This window comes from Triturus cristatus, chromosome 5_1 (assembly GCF_964204655.1).
Source record: "Triturus cristatus chromosome 5_1, aTriCri1.1, whole genome shotgun sequence".
NCBI classification, from domain to species: Eukaryota; Metazoa; Chordata; class Amphibia; order Caudata; family Salamandridae; genus Triturus; species Triturus cristatus.
In genome coordinates this window covers 274,302,226-274,314,422 of record NC_140587.1, presented here as the reverse complement: position 1 = coordinate 274,314,422, position 12,197 = coordinate 274,302,226, and the positions used below count along the sequence as shown (strand labels likewise).

At 42.4% G+C, this 12,197-nt stretch overlaps 1 protein-coding gene across 4 annotated transcripts in view; it reads right to left on the bottom strand.

The window, feature by feature from the left end:
- The window catches only part of ASAP1 (ArfGAP with SH3 domain, ankyrin repeat and PH domain 1), a 1,875,051-nt gene that overhangs the window by 754,688 nt on the left and 1,108,166 nt on the right, over positions 1-12,197 (bottom strand). For all 4 annotated transcript variants that reach the window (XM_085604920.1, XM_085604922.1, XM_085604921.1 and 1 more), the window contains one exon: positions 2,396-2,487. In XM_085604920.1, coding sequence (XP_085461046.1) covers positions 2,396-2,487 — 92 coding nt within the window. The remainder of the gene's footprint in view (positions 1-2,395; positions 2,488-12,197) is intronic.

Genomic DNA, 12,197 nt, shown 5'->3' with positions numbered 1-12,197 from the left:
GTCACTTTTCACATCAACCAGTCAAGTCAGAGTGCCACCTGAGATTAAAAGATTGCCCCAAAAATACTGCACAGTCTTTTAGTGTTCAAGTGAAATGCTTGGGCTAAAAAACACACTCACAAGCAACACACCCAAAGTACACTAAACAAAATTGTCTGATACTTCGGTAGTCAATAAAGGTGCTTCAAACCTCAGACTAAAAAAAAAAAACATTTCATCACCATGGAAAATACAGGATATAAGGGTTTAAATGTGGTAACTTGCTCAGAAGTGATACAAACTAATATAAATTAACCAACAAAGCAGAGTCACAGGTGTTGATGCCGTGAGGCTAGCACTGCTGAGTTTGGTAGATGAACTATAATAAATGGTGCCAGAGAGTGTTGTGGTTACTGAGCCAGAAGAATGGTTAGTGGTGTGATAAAACATTGATCTGGGACCCTACTCTAGTAGTTAACCAGCTTGCCATGCAACACAACAAATGTCTGCTGGAACTTGCACCTTTGACAATTAACATGTTCAAGGCTGAATGTGTTGGCAAAGGTGGAATGGAGATGAAGAAAGCTCAAAAAAAGGAATGGTTTTCTTCTTCTTAAATGTCAAATTTTTCACCACCTTCACCAGGAAGAAAGCAGATATGAAGCTGGCTGGAGTCACAGACTGCCTCGTGATGGAACTTTCATTCCTCTGGCACTTTTTTCATCTCTAACACCACCTCTTTAAAGCCATCTTCCTGAAGAACCTGTGGAAAGCTATGCTTGCACTTTTATCCATAAAAGTGATCACTGACAACATAAAGTGTATAACCATGGAAAATAAATAATCACTAACAAAGTGCGCTTAACAAGGTCTGTCAAGGACATTGAATAGTTAATCTTCTTTAACAATGGGTTTATAGTTGTCAACAAAGAGGATGTTTTCATGGATTGGGAGGTTGTAGTTGAGGGTCTTGTTGAAAATGAAGACAGTTGACAGTAAAGATCCATGTAGGGGACATTGTGGCCAATATAGTGAAAGTTGGCACAAGAGGTAAATTTAGATGTAGATTGAGATGTTGGCAACTTTTTGTTCACTAATGAGGATACTGCTAAGATGAGAAGTATGTGACTTCCCAAGGAGTGTTTCAAGTTCGTTCTGGAACTTTTATCTTTTTATAACTTGAGGTGGCCGATGCAAAACATTTTATATTTTTTAAAGGATATAACCAACCTCCAATCCCCTGTAGATGTCTTGTAGGAACTGGGTCAAAAAATGATTGGCAGATAAAATAAACATCATGCAAAATGGTTGAGGAATGGACAATAAACACACACATATAATTCTTCAAGACAATATGTCATGCATGGACTAAAAAAGTGATTTCAAAGGTGTAGGTGCTTGTGTCATGGTAAAAAAGGAAGTACCTGCAAATATAGGGCAATAAGGAGGGAGACACCCCTGTTGGGAAACCCATAAAGTTGCAACCGAGGGACTGGAAACCCCTCGTAAAAAAGCTTACAAAAATGATAAGAGCAGGAGCTCAGGCAACAAATCCTATGCACATGGTGTGTAGCAGAAAATCTGAGGTAGGATGTTCTTTATGTGGAGTAGAGTTCCAAGCCTTTCTACCCGATTGCCTGTACAATAAATGCCAAAACATGAGGTAGCAAGACCACACACATGCACACAAACACATAGGCATTAAGGGTATATTTTCTAGCATTTGATTACATCATTTTGTTTTTTGAGTGAACCTAAGAAAAGCTCAAATGCTTGTGAATCATCATTAATGTATTCTGAGTTTCAACTATAGCTGTATTCTTAATTACTCTCTTTTGGTACTGTTTGGGTATTAAAAAAAGAAATATAATCAGATGGTGTGTGTATGTATTATGTAATAACAGCACTTTATAGAATTAAATGGTCTCACAACTGAAGCTGTATCCCTGGAGGAAATGGCATTCATCCGCATGTCATGACTGCAATATAGACTAGGTATTTCTCCAACAGTGGGGACACATGATGAAAATGGGGTTTAACATTAGCCAGGTCATATCTAAAGAAAATGCGATCAGTGTTTGGAATGCAAAAGGAAAATAGTGATTAATAATCAATGTTCCCCTTGCTAATTCCTCCCTAAATTACAACTGCAAATATCAACAGCATGAAGCGCAAGATCCACGTCCTAAAATTAAACATGACAAACATATTCAAACTTCGTACTATAGCAGAGGATCAACTTGTTTCAGGATAAAAGTTATAACCTAACTGACCAAAAGCCTTAAGGAGTCAGAATTAGAAAAAGAAAATTAGGAATTGCAAATTACATGTATACTGTAGCTTCTTATAACAATCGGATACCCAAGAATGGTTTTGCATCCAATACTGATTCTTGCATGCCTCTGAAAATACTTACATATCACTTGCAGGATTGGGTTTTGGGGAAGGAGTGGGCAATTCTGCTTCCATAATTTCATTAAAACTATTGTTTCCTACATTCTTGGCCAGCTGGAACAGGAAAAAAAGATTCTTACATTTTGCTTCGGTTGCCAAACTTTTGCACACTGTTGCAAATAAAAAATAATAATGTGTTTTAAATAAATACACATTAATAACATTTTATATTTACAATTTTACATTTGTCCTAGACAGTGTACTTTTATGTAACTATTTACATGTTTGAAAGGACAATAAAACAGTAATTTGAGGGATATTACAAATATGTACATGGTGCACATTAAAAAACAATTCTGTCATAATCAAATCCACAAAATAGCCAATCATGCTTACTTCCACAGTACTTATTTAGTTTCCCTCACATTCAGTCATAATGAAAAATGCAGCAGTACTTGCTATCCTCAAAAGAGATACCTCACTCTTTTGGAGAACTACATATACATGCTTTAAAACCATGAAAATAAATAAAGCAAATCTATAAAGCCGTTTTACTACAGTTGAAGACCAAAATCATAGAACAGGGAGAATGGGAGGGTTGGAGAGGAATCTGTGGTTAGATAGGGAAGTAAGTTGTTCTTCTGAGAGGAACTTGTTTCCACAGATTCCTCACCTGTTATACAGATGTCAAAGCAATACCTATTTGTTGAAACTAAAAAGCCCTGTAAGACCAAGCAGGCGAAATGCCCCTCTCGGCCAATATGGATGTCAAGACAGTAGCCCTTCATGAACGTATTGGACGGACATTCAGGTAGTACAGGAACTCTGCATGTCAACAGTGGTAGCATCCTTTGCTCCAACAGAATGCGCCCTTAACCCTTCTGGGGGCTGCTTCTTGGACAATGAGTAGTAGATCTTTATGCAGAGCACGATCCAGCACAAGAAGGTTCTGTTCTGTACGGCTTAGCCCTTTTTCTCTCCTGCGAACCCAAGAAAGAACTGATCATCCCCTCATCGTTCTCTGGTAAGATGGATGTAACTGCTCAGCACTCTTTTGGGATCTAGACAATAAGGTCTCTTCACAGACCCAATTTTTCTGGAAAGAAGGTGGTATACGACAGGCTGATACAGAACTTGAAGCTTACTCACCTGCCGAGCCCATGTAATGGCAACAAGGAACATCGTCTTGAGGGTGAAAAGCTGCAAAGGACAACTGTAAATATGTAAAGACCAGGTAAAGATCCCACTGTGACAAGACAACTGAAGAATGAAGAAACAAATGCTTGAGTTCTTAAAAAAATGCATTGCAGCAGGTTAAATAAAGAGGGCTGGACCAGCAACTGTAAAAAAGCTGAAAGCTACCCTTTAACTCTGCCCAAAGCAAAGCCTCGCTGGGAGACAGACATAATAAGCAACAAAACAGTAGCTAACCAGGCCTGGAGGGGGTCTTTCTGTCGAGAACCACACCAACCAACAAATTTATCTCAACGACAGGCATATACAGTCTTGGTAGAGAAATGCCATCAACCACTTCCGGAAGGAGGTAGAAGGTATTCAACTACTGCTGCTCAATCTCTAAGCAAGATGGTGCAGATTGAGGAGTCATGGTGAATTAATGTTTTAATACGTATCTCACATTTGCAGTGATAACCACACTCAAATGCAAATATCACATATGCATGGTGTTTATGATGTTACCAAATCCCTATTCTACGAAAAAAGCACATGAAATATCCACTTGAATAAAATATTTATTTTTTTCACAGTTATTTGAGAGCACCAGCATTAGGTTAGAGGTTGCCATTGGTCGCCCTAACATAGTGGCAATATCTTAAATCATATTAGCAAGACAGGAGCCCGACTTGCGTCCTGATGAATGCAGCGGACTCATTAGAGCCAATGGCAGAAACATGTTGACGACAATAGTGGTGATGGGGTAATAGTTCCCCTAATCCCCACATTCCAGCTTTTAATACCAAGTAATACCCTATGATTAAATGTGATTTAGGGTAATACATTGGTTTTTAAATCACTTTTTGCATGGGCCCTCACTTAAATGATTAGAAGTGCCTCCTTGTCTTCAGGTGAAGGCCCGCTCTCTATCGAACCGAGTTTTTAGAGAGTGAGGACTGCCTATGATGAAGCATGACACCTGGTGGAGTGTGAGGACAGTTTTCCACAATTTTTTAGATGCCCAGTACTCCATCTATATAGTACTTGTAGGAATATGGTTACGTCACATAGGTGACTACAACTTTGGGGTAGCTTCTACAGTGTGTATATAGGAGATTAAGGAGGGCCAGGTGCAAGACCATGCTGCAACAGCAGGTCCTCTCAGAGGGGCAGATTAATCAGAGGACGGATGCTCATGCCCAGGAGCTCGGGATACCATACTCTCCATGTCCAATCTGGAGCCACTACAACGGTTGGTTCTGATCCAGAACTCGGGGCAGGAGAGGAGAGGCACACAGGACCCCCGAGTCCTACATGTGGCGGAATGCGTCTCTGAGGAAGATACATCATAGGAAATCCAACACACAGAACTGCTGACATTGCTGACATCGTTCTCAATGGTAGCTAAGAGATCAAGCCAAGGCTCTCCTCATTATTGGACAAGATCTTGCACCACCTTCGGATGTAACTGCCATTTGTATTCCATTAGCCATTGACAGCTGAGTTTGACCTCCCTTACATAATCTGGCCATTGCCAGAGGTGCAGTACCTCTCACTATAGGGGTCCACGACTCCATAATGTCTTGTTTGCTGCACTACCACATGGTGGTGGTGTCGTTCATAAGCGCCTGCTCAAGCCTTCCCTTGATGGATGGTAGGAAGACTTTCAAGGCCAAGTGGGTGGTTCTCAGCTTCAGAAGGTTGATTTGGAGCCAGGCCTTCGCTGAAAACCAGAGGCCTCTACCTCCTAAAGGTGGTCGCCACAGTCCAGAAGCAAGGCATTTGTTAACACTGTTAGCTCTGGGTAGGTCAGGGAGAGGGTCTACCGCTGACCCAATGTGGTTGATCAGCGACATGTCTCTTCCGATATCTAGACATGATTGGAGAGGTGCCCTTGACGTTGTCCTCATTGAGACTTCATCTCTCACTGTAGAGCCCTCACATGCCACCTGGTTTCCTTTTTTAAAAAAATCTTTTTTATGGAGGAAAAAAAAAATCAGCATAATACGATACAAACCAAAACAGGTGCAGTATAGAGCAGTCGTCGAGATGTTAAACATTCAAAATATAAATTATGATCTAACAAATCAGCACTTTGGGTCATTAGCAAATAAGTTATATCTTATTCCCACGTGGCCAGTAAAACATTACAGCGTCTCATTGTCCACCGGAAATGGGGGAGTATCATTAAAGGGGGTAGATAGGAAGCCTCTGCTCTTCGTTCCAGGGGCCCTATATCCTCGTCCATTTGCCCGGGCATCCCCTCCTTTCATACACCACTCTCTCTGCTTGCATACACCAATCCATATTGGATTCCTAATCAGTGTATTGCAGCTCAACCCCTCCGTTCCAAGTTCTGGCAATATTGCGCTTTGCCACCATGCAGCCCAGGGAGACCCACAGTTGTTCTGTTCAGTTCTGGTTAAATCAGTAGCATCCCAGATGTTCAGGAGACAGAGCCGTGGGGAAGCTTCAATAGATTTGTGGCCTATCTGGGACATTGTGGGGCAACCCTTCACCAGTATTTCTGAAGGCTAGGGCATTCCCAACATTGATGTAAAAAGGTACCAGTGTACCCACATCCACGGGGACAGACCAGGGAGCTGAGAATACCCATCTTAATGAGCGCTGAACTAGTATAATAGGCTCTGTGGAGTATTTTACATTGTATGAGTCAAATGGGAACGGATAGCCACGCCAGCTGGCATTCTTGACCAGCAGGATGCCGGAGGCCATCAGTACCAGCAACCTCAGAGAGGACGTCACTTAAATACAGGACAGAGGATGAAAGATCGGGATCATGGCCTGAATTTCCAGCACTCTCCTTTCCGGGGAAAAGGAATGAAACTTCACTGTGTCCAGAATGGCTTTGATGAAAGGGAATGCCTGAGAAGGAGTCTGGTGCGACTCAGCATGTTGATAGGGATCCCAAAACCTTAAGGAGGTTCACCATAGTCTAGAGCAGTGCTTAATTTGTGCCGGTGCTTTCCAGTGCTCAGCACCGGCACTTTATTGTCAGGGCCGGGGCTATACATTTCTTTCAGGAGGCAGTGGTGGTGAACGTAATTTTTCAAACAAAATGCAAGGTAAGACAGCTTTACTTGTCCCACATCGTCTGTGCTGCTCAGCCTCTCACTCTCACCCATTCGTCAACACATGCACTCCTGGCTGACGGGCGACTGAATTTCATCTTTTTAAGCTTTCACTAATAAAAACAAGCTTTGGCAAAGCCAATAGGTCTCGCATTTTGGACCTATTGGATTTGACAATACTGCTGTGGATACCATGCAGCATCTGTAAAAACTTTTTTTGCCAGTGAGGTACAGCGTAGGGCAAAGTAAATAAATAAAGCAGCTCATGGAGCGTACATGTGTGATGACTTATGTGCGCATGAATGAGCAGGCATGTACACGCCTACAAAATGCACAGGTGCAATTTTTTTTTTTATATCTCCAATCCGGAATGGATCAGTGAATAAAAATAACTGCAAGCAAGAAAGAGCGTTTGTAAGATGGAGAGGTGGACCACAATTTTCTTCCTGCTCATCCAAAGAAATCTTCTTTTTTTTTTAAAGAAACCATTTAGGTGTGATTGGCAATGGACGAGCAGGTAATAAAGTAAGATTAGTGGACCAGTTGCAAAGAGAACCACGGAGCAAAAGATTTGCCTTTTCTCTATTTCGGCTCCTGTAAAAGAGCTAGTACATCCGCTGATCCCAGAGGACAGGTGTTAACAGCCTCTACATTTTGGTTGACATCATTAATCAGACAGGGCCCGGTAGTGGTAAGGTAGGCCATCCAGTCCAAGGTTTTCACCTTCTTCCACGCCCTAAAGCATTCCGGTCCACCATCCTGCTTTGCGCACAGGGTTTAGCTGAGACCTAGTTGAATAAAATCAGATAATGGTCCATTTTGGCAACGTATACTTTCCCAAATACACAGACTTAGAACTCACTAGAGTGTTTAAAAACATTGCAGTCTATTTAGACATGACTTCGATACGTTTCCCTTTCCCTCTACCCCCCGAATACAGTTTATCCAAATATCTTTATTCATAAGTTACCTTCAGGTTTAGACATCAATATGTCATATATGTTTGTTTTCCCCCCAAACGTCATACTGAGGGTCTCACTAAAATGAATATTGTTTTTTTCATATCTGAGAATGTTAAATATTCAAGGCCAGGTCTTTTGTAGTCCAAGATCAGCAACCCAGAACAAGCTATTTACATGCTCAACATAACATTCTCTAGGTCAGAAATGAGGGAATTTAAAAGGCACGCCTGCTTTACACTCTGTAGAGTAAGGGCTTAAAGTTACTGCTTGATCCTGGTAACTTCTCTTGGGACCAGTTGTTAGTAAATAATGGGCTCATGCTGTGTATAAACCATGGATGTGCAACTCACCTTGCTATACTACTCAAAACTGTATGCCTATTAGTAGCTATAATGGGACTAGTGAATGTGATGATGCTAAAAATAACATCAATAATATAATAAAAGAAAACACAGTGGTAACACTTCAGTACTATACAATGCAGAATTCCCACAAGTGGAAATCCGGTTCCAAAGAGATGATTGTAAAAAACAGGCAAATGTCTCTTTTACATGACAATTAATTCCCAAAAACAACAGCGTAACTTAACATTCGTTTTCATGGGTGAAAACTGCATGCAAACTGATCGGGAATAGAAACAAACAGTTTGTGTGTGGTCAGTGCAATTTACAATACCTCAAATTCCCCCACACACAAAAGCCCCAGGAATTCGATATTTATGCCACTCTCCCTCACTTACAAAAATGTAAACTCTCATATACTCTCTGGGTTTCTGTATCCCTTGCTGTTCTTGTCAGAGAAATTTAGGCTACAACTATGTTTGTGAATCAGACCCATTAATATGTGTTCATAGTGCTTTGCAAGGGCGTTCTTGTAGCTCGAGCCTATGGAGAAACCTGTAGACTTCATTCAACTCCCTTCAGTGAGGTTCATGACTCTCACAGGTGGTTAATTATTCAGTTTTCTCCACATCAGAATTTAAGGGACTGTTGCTAGGGTTGAAAGGAATGTAGCCAAGGTGATTACAAAGATCAAGTGTGCTCGTGTTTTTAGGTGAAAAAATCTTACTTCACCAGTACCACTAATTTAAAAAATATATATTGTCGCGTTATCACGGGGTCTTTGCGGCAGACTTGAGTAGGATAGTTGCCTGGTTAGTACACGTTCTGGTGAAGTTAACCCTGGCAATCTTTCATTTGCCATTATGGCAGCAAAAATGTATCTAAGTTCCTTCGGCTAAAATTACAGTTGATATACAGTAAATACTCAGTAAATAAGCTAAGCCTCAAATCACTCCTTTAAATCATCGGTTTTCAGAGCGCACGTCGAGCTGTGACAAGTTTGTCACACATGACAACGGCAATTACAGGATAGAAGGCTGTGCATTTGTAGTATTGCGTGTAGTGTATTTTGTACAGTTGTGTTTATTAACCTTCAAATGTCGCGTTTGCTATACATGAAAACGAAACAGGATGGTATCAACATTCTAATTATTTCGGGCCATTGTCTCTTCTTCTATGCACCCTTTCAAACATAGACCTCTTTATAGTCTGTTGTCAATTGTATTCTGTGCTGCTTGGGGTTTAACAGCTACCTCATTGTGTAGTACCTTCATGTTAGGGAGCAAAAGGCACTGTTGTATGTTGGGAACATTATTTTAAGGGCTAAGGGGTGCCAATTGGGTGAGAAATGTTCAGTTTATGCCCATTTACAATGCACTTGTGAGAGTAAATCCCTTTCTAAAGACTTGTCCCTCCTCCATCTCTCCTTATACTCATCCCAAGCCTCCTTTTACTACTATGATTGCCCTAATAACCCTTTCTAGATTCTTCCCTCCTCTATCCCTCCCTTGACCCATCCCAAACCTCATTTTACTACAATCTCATAAATTACACTTTCTAGACGCTTCCCTCTTCTATCCCTCCATTATCCCATTCCATGAAACTAACAGACTCACATGTCCATTGCTCAAATTAACACATATTTCCCTATATTAACCCACCATTAATCCTTTTTTGGTTCCGGAGTAGCAGGATCCTCACTGAAAAGTGCTTCGATGCCTCGTCAGGGGTGGAAGCACTATGTAAATACAATTACAATATTGGGCATATTACAGGACTGAATGATGTGCATAAATCAGTTACAGGTTGTGCACATGCCAGGGAGGTGCATATTGTGCCACGACTCTGACCGGGACAGCCGTGCCGAACGAAGCTTCATCCGTTGATGAAGGGCCTAAAAACAGGCCAAAGGAACCGGTCACTCCGGATCCGCGTTGTACGCGGAAAAGAAGGATACTAATGTCAGCGCGCCAGGAGGGACTTGTATGTCCTCGCTGACATCACGTACATAGACGACGTCAGGGCAGGGTCGTGTGGCGCCGTCCCCCGGCGCGCAGAGGTGCTGCTGCAAAGTTTTTCCGGATCCAGTCTGACGCCTGGGGATATTCTAAGTTAAGGAATCTGCAGCTAGATGTCTCCATCAGATTCTCTACTCTTCAAGACTTCTGATTAGGAGCGGAGAAAGGAAGATCATCCAGTACCAAGGTTTGCACCAACAAGCTTTCAGGTGAAGGGTGTTGTGTCAAAAAACTGGGGTTGCTTTTGACAGGATGATGGCACTGAGCAATCTGGCAATGCACCCAGGGACCAGAGCAGGGTTTGGCCCAGGCCCCTAAGACAGTGTCGGAAGGGTCTAATTTAAAGGCAACATGGGTTCAGTATTGGTCTGCCCCGTTTGGAGAACTTCGGTAAGAACATTAGTTTTAACCTCCATTGTTAAAAGCTGCAGGCTGCAAAACCATCATGAAGGAACCAATTTTCTCAGTAGCAGGGCTTGGAAGGGAGACTAGGTTGGTGTCAGAAGATGTCGAAACCACTGGCGCCCTGGAGGGCCTCGTACCAGTTTTCTTCCTGGTAGTGATGCTCAAACTCATCTCCTGTATCATACTCACTATAGGAGTTCATGCAAATAAGAAATGTAATGTATGAAGACTGTCTGGCAGAACTATGACGTTAAGCAACACAGGTTGCGGGGGCAAAGGCCGACACTCGATGGACACCAAGCGCGTCCTCGGGCGAGTTCATGGTGGCGCAGACTCGAAGTCAGAGAGCACGACGAGTTGTGCCTTGTCCTAGGGCGTTGAGAGTCGGAATTCTGGGAACCTACTTGGAGAAGGAGTCAGCAAGGGTGCCAACAGAGGCCTGAGGATAGATTCAGAGGGTCCAACTGGCGACGAGGGCAAACCCATTGGCGGTATACCAGATTGAAGGACTCTCGCTCCATGAGGCCCACAGTCACGCCAGGAGGAATGGAAAAAATCCAGAGAACCCTAGAGGAACTCTTGCATCTGCCTCAGTGTCCCAGGTGGCCCCAGAAACTAAGATTGTGCCGGGATAAGTTATGAGATTGGCTTCGAAGTCAACCGACTTCAGGAGCGAGAATGATGGGCCTTTTCAGGTGTTTGATAGTGGCGGGATGGGACCAACTTCTACTTGAATTTTTTTATGGCTTTTCTTCGATTTACTCTAAGATTTAGCATGTGACAATGACTGACCTTGTGGCTGGCTTCTGGACAAGGACGGACCTTTGGACTTGGACAGGTCTTGACACAGGGGTCTTCCAGTCCTTGGCAACAAAGCATCACCTTGCTGTCCTGAAGGGCCTTCAGATTCATCGACGCACAAGAACTGCAGGACTGAGAGTCGTGAGCTGACCCAAGGCACCACTGGCAAACCTGATAGGGATTTGTCACAGACATTTGCTTGCAACAGTCCCTACAAGGTTTTTAGCCTGTCTTGGAGGGCGGTGGGTGGTTGACACTTTCCTTGCACACTGGATTTGGAACTTTTGAGGTAAATGAGTCTTAAAAGAGACAAGAGGTAGCTTTGGATCAACGTCTGGTGGCGTAGATAGAAATGAACTGACGTCAGCTTGCTGTAGTGGTGCCTATATTTGCTCCGCATGTCATTTGTGGAACGGCATCAGTGCTGAACCGCACAGCACCACCTGATGCCGCCAAGAGGTACTACACCAAGGTTTCCGGATCCACTCTGATTCCTGGGCAAGTATTCAAAAGGTGAGGAATCTGCAGTTAAAAGTCTCTTATCAGAAAAAAAACGTTCTTGCCTGTGAATAATGTTGGTGTATTTCATAAAGGCACTTACTTTTGGAGTACTTCCTGTCAAGCTGAAAATCCTCTTATACAAAGGTATCACATAAAGAAACACCCGTAGCCATCCAACCTCTTTATTCATCATGTGTGTTATCAGCCAGCAAGTAAACAGGCCCTATGCTCTGTACAAATGCCAGCCAAATTCTTATAACAATATCAGCGCACATGTTCACACCTGGCATTGTAATTCAGGATCAATATATTTTTAAATGAAAGTAATGCCCTCACAGGCAAAACATCTTAAATAGTCTGAATAAAAAAATAAAATTTGAGGTTCAAAATGTCATATATTGTGCATATCCCACTGCTTTACTGGGGAGATAGGGAGTGATATTATTCGATCTTTCATAGATCATTATGCTTTTGAAATAGAATTGCAAGCAGTGTTACCTGGATGGTGGAAGCATGAAAAGCAGTGTTACC